The sequence below is a fragment of the Heptranchias perlo genome, chromosome 5, assembly GCF_035084215.1.
Source record: "Heptranchias perlo isolate sHepPer1 chromosome 5, sHepPer1.hap1, whole genome shotgun sequence".
Lineage (NCBI taxonomy): Eukaryota > Metazoa > Chordata > Chondrichthyes > Hexanchiformes > Hexanchidae > Heptranchias > Heptranchias perlo.
In genome coordinates this window covers 133,456,337-133,476,274 of record NC_090329.1, presented here as the reverse complement: position 1 = coordinate 133,476,274, position 19,938 = coordinate 133,456,337, and the positions used below count along the sequence as shown (strand labels likewise).

General features: G+C 48.9%; 1 protein-coding gene across 1 annotated transcript in view; it reads left to right on the top strand.

Moving 5' to 3' along the window:
• The window catches only part of LOC137322210 (dynein axonemal heavy chain 8-like), a 1,468,904-nt gene that overhangs the window by 1,236,022 nt on the left and 212,944 nt on the right, over positions 1-19,938 (top strand). The window contains exons 69-70 of the mRNA XM_067985326.1: positions 5,669-5,845; positions 15,336-15,503. Coding sequence (XP_067841427.1) covers positions 5,669-5,845; positions 15,336-15,503 — 345 coding nt within the window. The remainder of the gene's footprint in view (positions 1-5,668; positions 5,846-15,335; positions 15,504-19,938) is intronic.

Sequence of the window (19,938 nt, the reverse complement as noted above, 5' to 3'; positions counted from 1 at the left end):
TGAACCGTTCTCCCCAGGTTCCCTGTGAAGTCGACCTGGGCTGCACTCGGGCTTATGAGGCACACCATGCCTTTTGCCGTCCTTCGAGCAAGGTTCAGACTCTCTATCTGCTTCTGGCAGGGGCCATGGTCTGCATCCTCAAACCTCTGTGCGCTCATTATCTTATAGGCTGCCTGTAAGTCTTTTACTTTCTCCTCCTGCTCGGCGGGCATTCTTTTCCCGCAACCTCAGCTCATTGTTCTTGGCCTCGGTGACCTGACACTGTAAATATTCCTGCTGGGTCTTATGCTCCCCCACTAACTGCACCCTTTCCTGGTTCAGAGCCTGCAATGCTAACAGTAACTTCTCCCCTGCTAGGGCCTGTTTGGACTTCCAGGGCTGACTCCCGAATCTCAGCTGCCTGTGCTTCAACGAGCCTGTCCAAAAGCTGGATCTGTTTCTTGAAGCAAATCAGCCAGACTGCCTTTTCTATGGATTTTTTATGATCCTTCCCTTCTGTCCATTTAGCTGCAGCATCTACCGGGCGCCCAGCCTTTAACAGATTAGTGACACATTTTATTTCCATATTCACCTTACTGAACACATAATCTGAAATCCTCTCTTCCATTACAGTTCTCTCTTCCAAATCAGTGTTCACGGCATCACATCCCTTTTGCCATTGATCGCCATTGTCGGGGGTGATGGTGTGTGTCAGCTTCACCTCTGACTTCTGAGCGGTTCGAATTGCTCCCACTCCCTGGGTTCTGGACCTTGGACTTATTTGGGGGTTGTGACAAAGTGCAGCAGACAACTGGTTTTGGTGCAAGAAACTTTGATCTTTATTCAAGAGAGAAAATACAACACAACAATCTTAACACTCTAATAAAATGGGGAACACTTCGGTACACACGAGGGAAATTACAGTAGAAAGATACCTCACCCCTCCCAATCCCACTGTACGAGCTAAGTTGGACTTCTAAAGGACCCGAGATAATGCTCACCAAACGAATCCTTGACAGTAATTCACCCAGAGGTAAGTCAGAAATAGATCGTAGAGTGGAAACTTTGCGGATCTTTGGTTTTCTCCCGAGTTGTTTTTTTTTGGTCGCGGTGGCCCAATATTACCCAGTTGGTTGGTGGCAATATTCGGTTGGTTGTTTCGTGAGGCCAAATCTTACATCACCCATTGGGTCACCCTACAGTGGGTGTATGGGTAGTTGCACGACTATTTTGTGCAGGTGCATGTGGCGCAGCACTGTGTTATGGAGCTCCACGTGGTGGAGGTGGACGGCGTGCCTGGCGAGGTTGGTGATGTTGTTCGTCCTCGGATGAAGTGATGAATGCAGCTATGGCGTCCCCTCATCCTGATGGTGTGAGTTTGAGGGGGTCTGCAAAGTAGGTAAATGTGTTTGCACAGCAGAGTTTAGGGTATAAATTAATAATTTTGAGTGGAAAGACAAAGATGTTGCTGCCAAAACTTTGTCTGAAGTGACAGAGTGCCCTGCTGCAATAAATGAGATTTTCTCCCACCTGTCAAATAATCCTTTGCATCTCCCACTGGCTGATGGCTGAAACACGTCTGCTCCAACAGGGGGTGTTTCCCACAGCACGGGAAACACGCTGAGGATCCTCCAAAATTGCACCCCTGCCAAAATCTCCAGTCAATGAGGTCTGTCAAGTACCTCAACTAGCTAAATAACAATGTAAATTATCATCCCGCCGGCTTTAATTGCCAGGTGATAGGAGTGATGTGGGCCTGGCAATTAAAGCAGGCGGGATGATAATTTACAGCGAAAGTAGACATGGAAGTGGGGACGCCACTCAAAGCGCTCCCACGTCTCACCCATTGCCCCCCTCTCAACCGGTACCCGCAATACTGCCTCCTCTCCAGGTGGCCGAGTCTGCCCCTGCACAGGTGCAGGTGGAGCAGTCTTTGGAGGGGTCCTCACGGGCACCGAAACCCAGAGAGCCCAGGCCTGTATGATGGGAGGCTGATCTGTCATTGTCAGTTTTCCACCACCCCCGCCCAAGGTAGATAGCTGAGATCAAGAACTGAATGGGCCCGATATTAGGAGGGCGGCAGTTTGGCAGCTGAGGGTCGACTGGGCGCGTAGGTAACGCGCCCAGTGAAATCTGGGTGCTCCGCATGCGATTGCAGCTTGATTGAAGGTACTTACCTTTGCTTCCGGGTTTCGCGCAGAAAAGCTGCGCAGCGGACGGACTGCGCATGCACAGCATAGGCTGTCAGCTGGAGGAGCCCTATTTAAAGGGGCAGTCCTCCACTGACTGATGCTGCAGGAAATAGGAAAAATTACAGCATGAAGCAGCCCAGGGGGAAGGCTGCTCCCAGGTTTAATGATGCCTCACTCCAGGTCTTATTGGATGGGGTGAGGAGGAGGGGGAGGACAGAGATCTTCCCCCCGGCGGGCGGGAGGAAGCGGCCTCCCTCTGCCACCAAGAATGCCTGGCTCGAGGTGGCAGAGGAGGTCACCTGCACCACCAACATATCACGCACCTGCATACAGTGCAGGAGATGCTTCAATCACCTGAGTAGGTCAGCCGAAGTGAGTACACTTACTCATTCCCCTACACTCCGTCTGCCACGTCACCGCCCCCACCCCACATCTCCTTCTGCACTGCCAACACTACTCTATCACATCGCTCCTCACACACACTCAAAGCTCATCCTCATCTTACCTGCACTTACTCACCTCGCCTGTACTCATCCCACCACGACCCAATCCTCATACAATCTCATGGCTCTATCTCACACTCACCCTCTCATGCATGACTTTCACGGTCAGCCTCACTCAACCTGCCACTACCTGTGCTGCAGCCACAGGGCACGCATCACATATGTGCAGTAGGAAGCGTAAGGCAAACGTGTCGTGAGCGTGAAGGGGATGCTCAAGGGTGTTTGAGGGTTTGTCATGGTTTTTACTTATATTTAATTTCTGGTCAGCTCATATCACATATTATATTGTCACCACTACTGCCACGTCTTTGCGAATCTTGTCTGGTTTGTGCAATAATTCCCTTTCCTGAGAATCACAATGAAGACCCACACCTGATGCCACCCATTGTGTCACTGCAGAGTGGGTGTAGGTGTATTTGCAGGGCTCTTTTGTGCAGACGACTGAGAGACGTCGGCGATGTCCCCGGTGGCACCCTGGAAGGATGCGGAGGAGAAGTTGTTGAGGGCAGTGGTGACTTTGACAGCGACAGGTAAGAAGATGGTGCTCGGGCCAGCCGGGAGCAGCTCGGCATCAAGGAGGCTTCAGATATCCACGACTTCATGTCGAGTGACTCTGAGCCTCCGTGTGCACTGCTGCTCAGAGAGGTCCAGGAAGCTGAGCCTCGGTCTGTGGACCCTGTGGTGAGGGTAGTGCCCTCTGCGAAACATCTCTCGCTGCTGTTGCCCTCCCTCCTGCTGTGCAGGTGGATGTGTCACAGCACTGTGTTGTGGAGCTCCACGTGTCAGAGCTGGACGGCGTGGCCAGCGAGGCTGGTGATGCTGTTCACCCTCCGAGGAGGTCATGACTGCAGCTACGGTGGCCCCCATCCGGAAGATGTCCATTTGAGGGGGTTCGCAAGGTAGGTAAATGTGTCTGGATGCCGGGTTAAGTGTGCAAGTTGGTGAAATTTATTGTTAGGAGGAGGGTGGTGGAGGACAAACTTTGTCCAAAGTGACAGAGTGGCCTCCTGCAATGAGTGAGGGTTTCCCCCACCCCCACCTGTCAAATGGACCTTTGCAGCTGCCACAGGCTGATGGCTGCAACACATCCATTTCAACTGGGAGTGTTTCCCCCAGTATGGGAAACAGTCCCAGCTGACTTGAAAATCCTACCCCTCCTAAAATATCAGGTCATTCAGATCTGCAAACGACCTGAAGTACCTGGTTAATTACTTCAAGTGGCATCCCGCCGGCTTTAATTGCCGGCGGGAGTCCCACATGCGGGGGCTGCACGCGCATGTCAGCGTGTCACTGGGGAACCTGGAAGTGGGCGGGTTGGAGCCGGGCTCCGGACCTGCCCCGGGAATCCCCAATTTTCGCAGCCCCCCCTCCACGAGCACACCTACTCGGGGGTCCGAAAATCGAGCCCAATAGGGCTGATTTTAACTTTTGGAAAAACTGACAATGGCAGATCAGCCTCCCGTCATACACGCCTCCAATTTTCCTTTTTGAAAGGAAAATTGCGTGGGGTATGTAACGAGTGGCCAAATGCTATTGCTCATTTTTCCAACCCCTCAAAGTTAAAATCAGCCCCAACATGTCTGTGTACAACATTCAAGAGTTTGTCACTAACATATTATGGGGCAGATTTTCACTGGCTCCGTGAGGCAGAAACGGGGCAATAGTATCCCTTCCCGCTCCCAACCTGACATCCTGAATGGAGCTTGCTGCTGGGTGGCCAGAGCCCTCATCTATTTCAGGAAGTAGGCCCATCTCATCTGCATATCAGTCATGACATACGTAGGATCCCGATTGCCATTTTACAGCACAGATCGCTGGCATCAGGGGGCGATGGGGTGCCAATCCAGCCCGCTGGATTGGCACCCCATCGCCCCCTGAACATTCACTCCCTTCACCACCGGCAAACTGTGGCTGCAGTGTGTACCATCCACAGGATGCACTGCAGCAACTCGCCAAGGCTTCTTCGACAGCACCTCCCAAACCCACGACCTCTACCACCTGGAAGGACAAGGGCAGCAGGCACATGGGAACAACACCACCTGCACGTTCCCCTCCATGTCACACACCATCCCTTGGAAATATATCGCCGTTCCTTCATCATCGCTGGGTCAAAATCCTGGAACTCCCTTCCTAACAGCACTGTGGGAGAACCTTCACCACACAGACTGAAGCGGTTCAAGAAGCCGGCTCACCACCACCTTCTCAAGGGAAATTAGGGATGGGCAATAAATGCCGGACTCGCCAGCGACGCCCACATCCCATGAACGAATAAAAAAAAGAAACAAGCCATTCGGCCCAACTTCGTCAATGTTGGTGTTTATGCTGCACACAAGCCTTCTCCCCTTACTTCATCAAACCCTATCAATATTCATTTCTCCTTCATGTTCTTATCTAGTTTCACCTTATTTTGCAAGATAACTGCCCAGTCCTGCTTGGCAGTACAGCTGAAGAGGACCAAAAACAGTCAATTTTAAAAAAAAATTGTGGGGCCAAGAGAAGTTGGTGGACCTACTTTGCTGCCAGCCAGCTCAGCCATGGGGCCACCCAATATTGCACCCGTCCAGAGCTGGTGCCTGCAGTCTGTTGGTGGCATAATGAGACCTGGACTTCAAAATGGACTGGGCCTTTCACCGACACTATTGGGTCGCCGACCGGCGCACTCCACCAGTCGGCCACTCGATCGATTAATTTAAAATCTACTGCAATCATTTTTCCTTATTTCCTCATTTCCTTATTCTTGAAATTCCTAACCACCTCCTGATTAAGATAATTTGTTTTTTAGACTACCACTAAAACTGTTGATTAGTGCTTCTCCAGGCCTCACAAGGAAGCCTTGGGCATTCCTTTATCCTGGGTTCCTCCCCTCCCCAATTGCCTTTGCCCCCTGATGCCAGTCCCCTCTTGCCACTTATCTGATTGCCACCCGTTTAAAATCAGAGTCTTGGTGTCAGTAACTGAAGCATCTTGTACTTCCCTCTCTATGACATCCTGCAGGTGCTGGGAGAGGTGACAGTGAGTGCACAAGCAGCAGAGATGGTCAAGAATGAAGTCTTGATAGTGAAAGATAAGGCCCAGAAGATTGTGGATGAAATAGAAACTGAAAAAATTATGGCAGAGGAGAAACTGATAGCTGCAAAGCCAGCACTGGAAGCTGCAGAAGCTGCTCTGAATGTAAGTACCTTGGCTAATTGATACAGGATGGATTTCAGGAACCACCTTCAATGCATTTTCTTTTACAAATAAAACATATCGATCTCCCATGGGTGTTGCTCAGACTGTCTGAGGAGACATTCATTCATGTGTGGACCAGATTGTGTTCCGCCTGAAGCTAAGGTGGGGCTATTTGCCCTTGATGCTCCCATGTTGCCTCATCATTTCAAAAAACAACCTACCCATTATTAGAAATATTTTTAAATGATAGAAATCAATAAAGATGTGATCTAGAATAAAAAATAAATGAAATTATAAATTACAAAATCTAATAGTGAAATATTTAATTAAGTTATAATTGAGTAAAATATAGAAATTATTTTAAACATTATTAGCAATTTGAAGTAACTAATGTTAAAATTATCATTTTAAAAATTAATTGCAATGTAAATTAAGATGTTTGTTTACAAATTGAAAATATCAATCTGTGGATCTTCTGTTGATGTCCCGTCGTAACTTCAGTGGGAGACCAGTTGAATCCACTGCAAAGTGGCAGAGACTTAGTGCACAGGGACTCCACTATTTCTGGGAGTTTCCAATGTGCCTTGTACGGGTCAGAACCTCCACCCATCCTTCCAAAACAAATGCCATTAGGGGCAGGGATTCCCTATACTGACAGTTGTGTCCCTGGAGGCCGTGATGCTGAGTGTGTTGGGGTGTACTGGCGTCTTGATGGGTAAAAGTGGGCACCTGGTCAGGGAAACAGCCTGGACCCACAAGGAAAGGAACAATAAAAAAGCAATTTCTTGATCCATCTCCTTACCAAGAGGCCAAGGCAGAAAAAGCAGAGGACGGGGAGGGGCCTAGACAGCCCATAGTGGCACTTACGCCTGCCCCATGCGAATTAAATACCCTCCCATTGATTCTGGATACTTTGATGGAGTCAGCACTGCAGGGCACAAGCAGGTGCAATCCTGGTGTAACCACTGGGATCACATCCCACGGATTTTACAAATATTGATTGAAATTTTAAAATTATTTGCCACAAATTATTAAATGAATGAATATTTATGAATTGCAAGTTACAATTATGATTTATTTTAACTTGAACCCTGCCTTAACTCATCTGCTGCTGAAACCCTCATTCATGCTTTCATCAACTCTAGGCTCAAGTATGCCAATGCTCACCTGGCTGGCCTCTTATTCCGCATAAATTTCAGCTCATCTAAAACTCTGCTGCCCGTATCCTATCCCACACCGAGTCCTACTCACCCATCACTTCTGTCCTTGCTGACCTACATTGACTCCTGGTTCCCAACACCTCCAATTTAAAAAATCTCATCCCCCCTCCCTATCTCTCTGACCTCCACCTGCTCTACAACCTCTCCATAATTCCTCATTCAGCTGCACCTTCAGTCATCTAAGCTCCAAGCTCTAGAATTCCCTCCCTGAATCTTACTGCTTTGCCATCTCCCTCTCCTCCTTTAGGACCCTATTTAAAACCTACCTCTTTGACCAAGCCTTTAGTCACCCCTCCGAATATCTCCTTCTTTGGGTTGATGTCCGTTCTTTCTGACCAAGCCTCGGTAAATCATCTTGGGATGTTTTTCTATGATAAAGATGATAGATAAATGTAAGTGGTGTTATTGTTGTAAATGAATAGTTTTAAAATGAAATAATTTTCTAAGGAGAAACAATTGGGGGAGTGGGGCCTAGATTGGGAGTGATATGGGCCTTAACGGCAGGTGGGGAGAGAGTAAAACCTAGAAAAGATGCAATGTGTTCATTTTTTAAATTCATTCATGGGATGTGAGGGTCGCTGGCAAAGCCAGCATTCATTGCCCATCCCTAATTGCCCTTGAGAAGGTGGTGGAGCGCTGCCTTGAACTGCTGCAGTCTGTGTGGTGAAAATACTCCCACAGTGTTAGGGAGGGAGTTCCAGGATTTCGATTTTATATATATATCAGTTTAGAAAAAAATCAGGTTTTGTTTGGAGAAAATCCAAGAAATGTGTTTAAATGATTTTCTTTAAACTTCAGAAAAAGTAGGCTATATACTGGAGACAAAAGATGTGGGTATGGTTCTTAATGAAAACTTTGCATCTATCTTCACAAAAGAGGGGGACAATGCAGAGATTGTAGTTAAGGAGGAGGACGGTTCTGGTCACCACATTATAGGAAAGATGTGATTGCATTAGAGAGAGCACAGAGGAGATTTACGAGGATGTTGCCAGGGCTGGAGAATTTTAGCTATGAGAAGAATAGATAGGCTGGGTTGTTTTCTTTGAAACAAAGAGGCTGAGGGGAGATTTAATTGAGGTATATAAAATTATGATGGGACAAGATAGAGTGGATAGGGAGGACCTATTTCCCTTAGCAGAGGGGTCAGTGACCAGAGGGCATAGATTTAAAGTAATTGGTAGAAGGATTAAAGGGGAGCTGAGGAGAAATTTTTTCACCCAGAGGGTGTTGGGGGTCTGGAACTCACTGCCTGAAAGGGTTGTAGAGACAGAAACCCTCAACTCATTTAAAAAGTACTTGGATGTGCACTTGAAGTGCCGTAACCTACAGTGCTATGGACCAAGTGCTGAAAAGTGGGATTAATCTGGAAAGCTCTTTTTTGGCCGGCATGAACACAATGGGCTGAATGGCCTCCTTCTGTGCCATAACTTTCTATGATTCTATTTTATACCAGTACAAACAACACCAAGGGCTCGATTTTCGTACCCCCGAGCGGGTGCGTTCACAGAGGGGGGGGCTGCGAAAATTGGGGATTCCCGGGGTGGGTCTGGAGCCCGGCTCCAACCCGCCCACTTTCGGGTTCCCCAGTGACGCGCTGACAGCCCCGCATGTGGGACTCCCGCCGGCAATTAAAGCCGACGGGGTGCCACTTAAAGTACTCTTTAAGGTATTTCAGATCGTTTACAGACCTGATTAACATAACATTTTAGGAGGGGTGGGATTTTGCAATGAACTGAGACTATTTCCCGTACTGGGGGAAACACTCCCAGTTGAAATGGACGTGTTGCAGCCATCAGCCTGTGGCGGCTGCAAAGGTCCATTTGACAGGTCGGTGGGGGGGAGACCCTTACTCATTGCAGGAGGCTACTCTGTCACTTTGGACAAAGTTTGTCCTCCACCACCCTCCTCCTAACAATAAAATTCACAAACTTGCACACTTACCCCGGTGTGCAGACACATTTACCTACCTTGCGAACCCCCTCAAATGGACATCTTCCGGATGGGGGCCACCGTAGCGCATGGGAACAACACCACCTGCACGTTCCCCTCCAAGTCACACACCATCCCGACTTGGAAATATATCGCCGTTCCTTCATTGTCGCTGGGTCAAAATTCTGGAACTCCCTTCCTAACAGCACTGTGGGAGAACCGTCATCACACGGACTGCAGCAGTTCAAGAAGGCGGCTCACCACCACCTTCTCGAGGGCAATTAGGGATGGGCAATAAATGTCGGCCTTGCCAGCGACGCCCACATCCTGTGAACGAATAAAAAAAAAGTCATGACCTCCTCGGAGGACGAACAGCATCACCAGCCTCGCCGGCCACGCCGTCCACCTCTGACACGTGGAGCTCCACAACACAGTGCTGTGACACATCCACCTGCACAGCAGGAGGGAGGACAACGGCAGAGAGAGATGCATCGCAGAAGGCACTACCCTCGCCACAGGGTCTACAAACCGAGGCTCAGCTTCCTGGACCTCTCTGAGCAGCAGTGCAGACGGAGGCTCAGAGTCACTCGACATGTAGTCATGGACATCTGCAGCCTCCTTCATGCCGAGCTGCTCCCGGCTGGCCCGAGCACCATCTTCTTACCTGTCGCTGTCAAAGTCACCACTGCCCTCAACAACTTCTCCTCCGCATCCTTCCAAGATGCCACCGGGGACATCGCCTACGTCTCTCAGTCGTCTGCACAAAAAAGCCCTGCAAATACACCTACACCCACTCTGCAGTGACACAATGGGTGGCATCAGTTGTGGGTCTTCATTGTGATCCTTAGGAAAGGGCATTATTGCACAAACCAGACAAGATTCGCAAAGACCTGGCAGTAGTGGTGACAATATAATATGTGATGTGAGCTGACCAGAAATTAAATATAGGTAAACACCATGACAAACCCTCAAACACCCTTGTGCATCCCCTTCATGCTCACGACATGTTTGCCTTATGCTTCCTACTGCACATATGTGATGCATGCCCTGTGGCTGCAGCACAGGTAGTGGCAGGTTGAGTGAGGCTGACCGCGAAAGAGATGCATGAGAAGTTGAGTATGAGATAGAGCCATGAGATTGTATGAGGATTGGGTTGAGTGGTAGTGGTGTGATGAGTACTGGCGAGGTGAGTAAGTGCAGGTAAGATGAGGATGAGCTTTGAGTGGGTGTGAGGGGTGATGTGATAGAGTAGTGTTGGCAGTGCAGAAGGAGATGTGGGGTGGGGGCGGTGATGTGGCAGACGGAGTGTAGGGGAATGAGTAAGTGTACTCACTTCGGCTGACCTACTTAGGTGATTGAAGCGCCTCCTGCACTGTATGCAGGTGCACGATATGTTGGTGGTGCAGGTGACCTCCTCTGCCACCTCGAGCCAGGCCTTCTTGGTGGCAGAGGCAGGCTGCTTCCTCCCGCCCGCCGGGGGGAAGATCTTTGTCCTCCCCCTCCTCCTCACCCCATCCAATGATACCTGGAGTGAGGCATCATTAAACCTGGGAGCAGCCTTCCCCCTGGGCTGCTCCATGCTCTAATTTTTCCTATTTCCTGTCAGTGGAGGACTGCCCCTTTAAATAGGGCTCCTCCAGTTGACAGTCTATGCTGCGCATGCGCAGGTAAGTGGAACCAATTAGCCTGCGATTCCGTGCGGACACCCCGATTTCACTGGGCGCGTTACCCCTGCCGCGAACTCGCCGCCCTCCTAATATCGGGCCCCTACTGTCTGTGACACCAATATGGGTAAATATGTGATACTCTAAACATTGAAAAGTACTACAGGCACTATCATGGGTTTGCCCATAATGTAAAGATTTCCTTGAAAGTTTTCAATGCAGTATGTGCCCAATCTCCAAGAATTAATATATAATCGATGTAAAACACCCCATTATAGTGATGATAATTAAAAGGAAAGGAGCTTCTGAACGGCCTAGTGGACGAGCAAGGTGAAAACTCAGCCATGTTTCCTGCTCTTGCTTGCTATCTATTTAATCCTTGCTGGAAGCTGCACATCATGTGTGTGGATGTCTGATGAGGGCAGTATGAGCTTCAGCTGTGATGCGCTCTATATTGAATAGCTTGTCGACGCACGCTTTCTAAGCTCACACATGATCAATGGCTACTTGGTCAAGGTACTGGAGAGTGCCCATCAGGGAAACTGTATCACAACATGAGTTAGGGGGCAGATTTTCTGTCGGTGGGGAAGAAGTGCTTATCACACATTCGGGTGCAAGCTGCTTATTGTGAGCAGCTTGTGCCTGAATTTGTATTCAGTGCTTCCGCACTACCAAGCACTTACACCAAGGTTCTGCTGCAGTGCCTTCAGGAGAGGAGAGGAAAAGATACACGAAAAGGAAAAGAAGCAAACAAAAAAAGGAACGATAGTGTGAGAGGGCCATATTTTCTATTTAAAGTACTCCCCACTTCAGTGAAGAAATTATCCTCAGTAAAATTATGACCAATGTGTTTTTAAAAACATCTCTATTTGGTTAGGATTTTGGTAAGTAAAATTCAAATGATTTTTTTTTTCATATGTAACCCTTTGTCAGAACACCAGTACTGCATGTATTTTCTGTTTTTGTCTTTGAAAGTATTCACTGTGTAAATTGGGCATCTACTGTAAATAAAAAGCACCCTGCACCTTATACTTTCTTTCCCATTTTCCTGCTTACATTTTCTTCCAAATTTTCTCCCCATCTCATCTATTCGGGTTCTCTGTAACATCGCTGATTGGTGAACTACCTATACATCCTAGAATGGCTCCACTGGAAACCATGAGGGCCATAACTTCAGATCCACAGCCACATAACCCTGGGAAACCACACCACCAACTCAGGCTCTGTGGGCCCGATATTAGGAGGGAGGCGGGTTGCCAGCGGTGGTTCGACTGGGTGCATGGGTAACGCGCCCAGTAAAATCGGGGTACTCCGCACATGATCACAGCCTAATTGAAGGTACTTACGCATGCTTCCAGGTTTCCCGTTGCAGATCTGCGCAGCAGGCGCACTGCGCACCCACATGACAGGCTGTCAGCAAGAGGAGCCCTATTTAAAGGGGCAGTCCTCTAATGCTCCTCCTGCAGCAAAGAACTATTTTGGCAGCATGGAGCAGGCCAGAGGCAAGGCTGCTCCAAGGTTTTCTGACTCCTCACTCCAGGTGCTGCTCGATGGGGTGAGGAGGAGGGAACCGTTTTTCCCATCAGATGGGAGGAAGTGGCCTGCCTCTGCCACCAAGAAGGCCTGGCTCGAGGTGGCGGAGGAGGTCAGCAGCAGCAGCAATGTCAGCCAAACCTGGGTCCAGTGCAGGAAGCGCTTTAATGACCTAACCAGGTCAGCCAAAGTGAGTATACTTACGCATTCTCCCACACTCTGTCTTCCACGTCACCTCCACCACCACACAACTCCTTCTGCACTGCCACCACAACGCTCTCACATCACTCCTCACTTCCACTCAACCATCATCCTCACCTTGCCTGCACGTACTCACCGCCCCAGTTCCCAATCAAACACTACCACGCAACCCAATCCTCATACAATCTCATGGCTGTGTCTCACACGCACCCTCCCATGCATCTCCCTCACGCTCACCCCCACCCCACCAATGCATGCAGCGGGTCACTATGCAACCATCACTCAATCACGCCTCTCTGTGTTTTGCGTTGATAGGAGAAGAGATGCCAGAATGCCCGGCAGAGGGCAAGGACCAGAGGGGGCCTGCCACACCAGGTGGTGACCTAACAGTCCTAACAGACGCGGAGCAGCAGTCAATAGAAATAAGCTGCACGCTGGAGTGCCTGTCCATGGCGGACGCCGAGACTGGGAGCGCACAAGCAACTGGTGAGAGAAATCTAACACTCAGCACTCATGATAGTGAATGTTCTTAACATCGCTTGGCATCTGCAGCACCTCAACAACTGTCCACATGCTTAGTATTGCTTTCTGTTCTCTTGCAGGGCCATCTGCGAATGCCGTGACTGCGGAGGACGATTCCTCAGAAGACCTGCCGGCCTCTGAGGGGACATCGTCACACCCGAGCCAGCCATCCACCAGCGTAGATACACACCTCGGTGGGTCCCCATCCTCAGTTAGCTGGGCTTGCATATGGTGAGTCACCACGCACATGTGAGCACGAGCTGATCCTGGTGGCAGGGTCAGCCGTGGAGAGTCTGCGTCGGTGGGAGCACCCTTCTCCAGGCTCTGCTCAGCTGGACACAGATGCTGAACCCTGGGGGCCAGCCATGAAAAGGAGAGTCATCGAGGGCCAGCAGCACATTGCCAAGGTACTGGAACAGTTGCCACGCGCACTTTCCACAATCACGCAGAGGATGGAGGAGTCCAACTCCTGAATGAGTGGAAACTGTCTCAGGGACATGAAGGCATCTCTGAAATAGTGTCACGGGTAGGTGCGGGAATGTCTGTGATGGAGGAAAGGCTAGCCTCCATCGAGCGTCACGCACGGCTCAACAATGAGTCCATTCAGGCCTTGACAACGGCCGTTCGGATTCAGGGTGAGCAACATTCTGCCGCCTTAAACAGGCTGACAGATAAGTTACAACTGGTCTTCCAAGGCTTCACACAAGTCCTCCAAACTGTCGTCCAGCAGGGTGGAAGGAGTGATGTGGGCCTGGGCCAGGAGAGGGATGATGGTGAAAGGGGACATGGAAGTGGGGACACCACTCAAAGCGCTTCCATGTCTCACCCGTTGCCCCCCTCTCAACCAGTACCCGCAATGCTGCCTCCTCTCTGGGTGGCCGAGTCTGCCCCTGCTCAGGTGCCGGTGGAGCAGTCTTTGGAGGGGCCCTCACAGGCACCGAAACCCAGAGGGCGTCCGCGCAAAGCATCTCATCGGTCAGGGCATGGACAAGAGCAACCTGCCACTACCTCTGCTGAAGCCACAGGGGTAGCACCACGTAGGGGTTCCCGTAAACGTAAGGCTAAGGTTTTGTGAGCACAAAGGGGATGCACAAAGGTGTATGATGGAATGTCATGTTTTTCATTTAGTTTTGTTTGTTTTGCCAACCACATTAAATTTTGTTCTCACCATTCCTGCCATGTCTTTGCAAATCTTGTCTGGTTTGTGCAATAATGCCCTTTCCTGAGGATCACCATGAAGACCCACACCTGATGCCACCCATTGGGTCACTGCAGAGTGGGTGCAGCTGCATTTGCAGGGCTCTTTTGTGCAGACGACTGAGAGATGCCAGCGATGTCCCCGGTGGCACCCTGAAAGGATGGGGAGGAGAAGTTATTGAGGGAAGTGGTGACAGCGACAGCGACAGGTAAGAAGATGGTCCTCTAGCCAGCCGGGAGCAGCTTGGCATGAAGGAGGCTGCAGATGTCCACGGCTACATGTCGAGTGACTCTGAGCCTCCGTGTGCACTGTTCCTCAGAGAGGTCCAGGAAGCTGAGCCTCGGACTGTGGACCCTGTGGCGAGGGTAGTGCCTTCTGCGACGCATCTCTCTCTGCCGTTGCTCTCCCTCCTGCTGTGCAGGTGGATGTGTCACAGCACTGTGTTGTGGAGTTCCACGTGTCAGAGGTGGACGGCGTGGCCGGCGAGGCTGGTGATGCTGTTCGTCTTCCGAGGAGGTCATGACTGCAGATATGGCGGCCCCCATCCGGAAGATGTACGTTTGAGGGGGTCCGCAAGGTAGGTACATGTGTCTGCACACCAGATTTGAGGTTCCAAGTTGAGAATTTTAGTGTTAGGAGGAGGATGGTGGAGGCCAAACTTTGTCCAAAGTGACAGAGTGGCCATCTGCAAAGAGTGGGGGTCTCCCCCCTCCCCTGTCAAATGGACCTTTGCAGCTCCCACAGGCTGGTGGTTGCAACACGTCTGTTCGAACTGAGAGTGTTTCCCCCAGTACGGGAAACACGCACAGTTGATATGAAAATCCCACCCCTCCTAAAATATCCTCCCAATCAGGTCTGCAAACGACCTGAACTATGTAATTAATTGGTTTAAGTGGGATCCCGCCGGCTTTAATTGCCGGTGGGAGTCCCACATGCGGGGGCTGCGTGCGCATCATTGGGAAACCCGGAAGTGGGCGGGTTGGAGCCGGGCTCCGGACCTGCCCCGGGAATCCCCAATTTTAGCAGCTCACCCGCCACGAACGCACCCGCTCGGCCATCCGAAAATTGACCCCTGTATCTCTATGTACCAAGATTCTTTTCTGGTACCTTTAAGAGAAAACTCGATTGGATGCAAGTTTGTGCTGGACAGTTGTTGAATAATGTAATGGAAAACTGCCTATATTTATTAAGTTCACATTAATAGGTTATGTTTCTCTTCCCAGACGATCAAGTCAGCTGATATTGCTACTGTGCGTAAATTAGCCAAACCACCTCACCTGATTATGAGGATTCTCGACTGTGTTCTGGTTCTCTTCCAAAAGAGAATGGATACAGTCACCATGGACCCTGAGAGACCCTGTCTCAAGCCATCCTGGGGGGAATCTTTAAAGGTGACTCCATTTATTTTAATATTGTGATCTTTTGCCTGGTAAAAAGTAAGTACTGAATGGTAAGAGATGACTCCTGACAGTTATTTCATTCAGAACAATGTAATATTCTTCATTCTCAACATCCTCAATTCATCAATGGGATGCCAGAAACAGACAAGTTCCAATCTCAACACCTATCATTGTGTGGCGACTGTTTCTACTCAAAAAACAAAACCCTACCTGGTAGATAATATTTTATTAAATCATACATTATTAAAAATCCATTTGGAGAATTTTTATTAACAGAGAAAGATAGCCTGAGACTTAGATTTTGATTGTTGCAGAAGTTTAATTTCTCAATTTCAAACTCAATTTTGAATTGACATAATGATTTAATTTATAGATGAGTGACTTGCAGCCACAGACCTGCCCAATGCCATACTTTTAAACTGGCAGGTCTCGATTTTCACTCCTTCCAACCAACAGTGGTCCGAAAATCGCAGCAATAGCTTTTGCTCTCTGCTCACCTGAAGTTTGCCTTAAGTTAAAATCAACACCACAGTTTTTTCAGCCCATGCGTCAGCTTGCCACAAGAGAAATCAGCTTTTCCACTTTTTTTTGAGTAGTCTGTGTCAAGCAATCAAATCATTTGGAAGGTGGGACTGGAGCTTATAGGGGTGGAAGATGGAAGGCTGTCCAGAAGAGCATTGGAATAGTTGAGTCTGGAAGTAACAAAAGCATGGATGAGGGTTTCACTAGCAGAAGAGCTAAGGCAGGAGTGGAGACGGGCAATATTATGGAGGTGGAAGTATGCGGTCTTGGTGATGGCGAGGATATGGGGTCAAAAGCTAAGCTCTGGCATCATATAGGATGCTAAGATTACAAACAGTCTGGTTCAGCCTGAGACAGTGGCCAGTGAGAGGGACGGAATCGATGGCCAGGGAATGGAGTTTGTGGCAGGTGCCAAAGACAATGGCTTTGGTCTTCCCAATGTTGGAGAAAATTTCCTCCATTCAGTACTGGATGTCTCACAAACAGCCTGACAACAAAGGTAGTGGAGGGATAGAGAGGTGGTGGTGAGGTAGACTGTGTCATCAGTGTACATATGGAACATGACGTTGTGTATTTGGATGATGTTGCCAAGGGGCAGCATGTAGATGAGAAATAGGAGGAAGCCAAGGATAGATCCTTGGGGGATTCCAGAGGTTAAGGTGCAGGAGCTGGACGAGAAACCATTTTCGGAGATTCTCTGGCTCTGACTGTACAGATAAGAATGGAGCAGGTGAGAGCAGTCCCATCAAGGTGGATAACGGAGGAGAGGCATTGGAAGAGGGTGGTGTGGTCAACCGTATCAGAGGCTGCCGACTGGTCAAGAAGGATCAAGAGGGATTATGCACCATGGTCACAGTCACATAGGATATCATCTGTGACTTTGATTAGGGCCATTTCAATGTTGTAGCAGGGGTTGAAACCTGATTGGAGAGGCTCAAACATGGAGTTGCGGTGAAGATGGGCACAGATTTTGGAGGCGCAACACATTCAAGGACTTTGGAGAGGAAAGGGAGGTTAGAGATGGGGCAGTAGTTTGCAAGTATAGAGGGGGCTTTTGAGGAGGGGTTGATGACGGCAGTTTTGAAAGGGAGTGGGACAGTACCAGAGGAGAGGAATCGTTTATATCAGCTAGCATGGGGGCCAGGAAGGGAAGTTAGATGCTCAGCAGTTTAGTCAGAATAGGGCTGAGAGGAGGAGGTAGGTTTCGTGGACAAGATGAGATTGAAGAAGGCTTGGAGATAGGAGAGCAACTAGAGAAAGATGCAAGTTCAGGGCTAGAGTATGGGGGATCCTTGGGGAAAGTTTGGCTTGGTGAGCTAGATGCCAATGTTTGTGTAGAGGGAGAAGGTATGCATATGAGGGAGTCAGAAGAATGGAGAGTTCAGTGGAAGGAGTTGTAGCGCTGGAAAAGGTTACATGAATAGGAATAAGATACCGCGTAAAGGTTGTTACACAGGGTAAGGGCTCATGGGGTTGGGGGTAATATATTAGCATGGATAGAGGATTGGTTAAAGAACAGAAAACAGAGAGTAGGGATAAACGGATCATTCTCAGGTTGGCAGGCTATAACTAGAGGGGTGCCAGAAGGATCAGGCCTCAGCAATTTACAATCTATATCAATGACTTAGATGAATGGACTGAGTGTAATGTATCCAAGTTTGCTGACGATGTAAAGCTAGGTGGGAAAGTAAGCTGTGAGGAGGACACAGAGACTGCAAAGGGATATAGGTAGGTTAAGTGAGTGGGCAAGAGGGTGGCAGATGGAGTATAATGTGGAGAAATGTGAGGTTATTCACTTTGGTAGGAAGAATAGAAAAACAGAATATTTTTTAAATGGTGAGAAACTACTAAATGTTGGTGTTCAGAGAGACTTGGTTGTCCTCATACAAGAAACACAAAAAGTTAGCATGCAGGTACAGCAAGCAATTAGGAAGGTAAATGGCACGTTGGCCTTTATTGCAAGGGGGTTGGAGTACAAGAGTAAGGAAGTCTTACTATAGTTGTACAGGGCATTGGTGAGACCTCATCTGAAGTACTGCATACAGTTTTGATCTCCTTATCTAAGGAATGATATGCTTGCCTAGAGGCAGTGCAACAAAGGTTCACTAGATTAATTCCTGGGATGACAGGTTGAGTAGAATGGGCCTATACTCTCTGGAGTTTAGAAGAATGAGAGGTGATCTAATTGAAACATAAGATTCTGAGAGGGCTTGACAGGGTAGATGCTGAGAGATTGTTTCCCCTGGCTGGAGAGTCTAGAACTAGAGGGCATAGTCTCAGGATAAGGGGTCGGCCATTCAAGACTGAAATGAGGAGGAATTTCTTCACTCAGGGGGTTGTGAATCTTTGGCATTCTCTATCCCAGAGAGCTGTGGATGCTGAGTCATTGAACATATTCAAGGCTGAGATGGATAGATTTTTGGACTCTAAGAGAATCAAGGGATATGGGGGATCGGGCAGGAAAGTGGAGTTGAGGTTGAAGATCAACTGTGATCTTATTGAATGGTGGAACAAGCTCGAGGGGCCGTATGGCCTACTCCTGCTCCTATTTCTTATGTTCTTATGAAAGGGCAATGCTATGAAGGGATTTAAACACAAGGATGAGAATTTTTTAATTTGAGGCATTAAGAGACCAGAAGGTAATGTAGGTCAGTGAAGGTAGGGTGATGGACAAGTGCAATTTGATACCAGAAGCAGTGCTTTGGAGGAACTTTCAGTCTTGGTTTAATGTTAGCACTCTTGCCCCTGGATCAGAAGGTTGTGGGTTCAAACCCCACTCCAGAGACTTGAGCACAGAATCCAGGCAGATAACTTCAGTGCATTACTGAGGGAGAGCCGCACTGTCAGAGGTGCCATCTTTTGAATGAGACATTAAACTGAAGCCCTATCAGCCCCCTCAGGTGGATGTAAAAGATCTCTAGGCATTATTCATACAGCAGTGGAATTCTCCTGGTGTCCTGGCCAATATTTATCCCTCAACCAATATGTAAAACAGATAATCTGATCATTATTCTCATTGCTGTGCACAAATTGGCTGCCACATTTCTCTACATGACTACACTTCAAAAGTATTACATTATCTGAAGTGTTGGATGTCCTGAGGTCAGGAAACGCAAGTTTGCATGTCTGTATCATGTAAACAATCTTACAACACCAAGTTATAGTCCAACAATTTTATTTGAAAATCACAAGCTTTCGGAGGCTTCCTCCTTCGTCAGGTGAATGTCAGGAAATCCTTGAACCTTTCGCATTTATATTCAGAGAACAATACCTGGTGATTACAGATAATCATTCCAACTGCCCGTTGTCAAGGCAATCAAAGTGATTGCCTTGACATCGACAGTTCCGACGGGCCACAGCGAAAAGTCGCATAGACCTCCTCAGAAGACTAACACGAGACGCAACCAACAGAGTACCCTTCGTCGTCCAGTACTTCCCCGGAGCGGAGAAACTACGCCATGTTCTCTGCAGCCTTCAACATGTCATCGATGACGACGAACACCTCGCTAAGGCCATCCCCACACCTCCACTACTCACCTTTAAACAGTCACCCAACCTCAAACAGACCATCGTTCGCAGCAAATTACCCAGCTTTCAGGAGAACAGCGTCCACGACACCACACAACCCTGCCACGGCAACCTCTGCAAGACATGCCAGATCATCGACATAGATACCGCCATCACACGAGAGGACACCACCCACCAGTTACATGGTTCATACTCCTGTGACTCGGCCAACGTTGTCTACCTCATACGTTGCAGGAAAGGATGCCCCGGAGCATGGTACATTGGCGAGACCATGCAGACACTGTGACAACGGATGAACGGACACCGCGCAACAATCGCCAGACAGGAGGGTTCCCTCCCAGTCGGGGAACACTTCAGCAGTCAAGGACATTCAGCC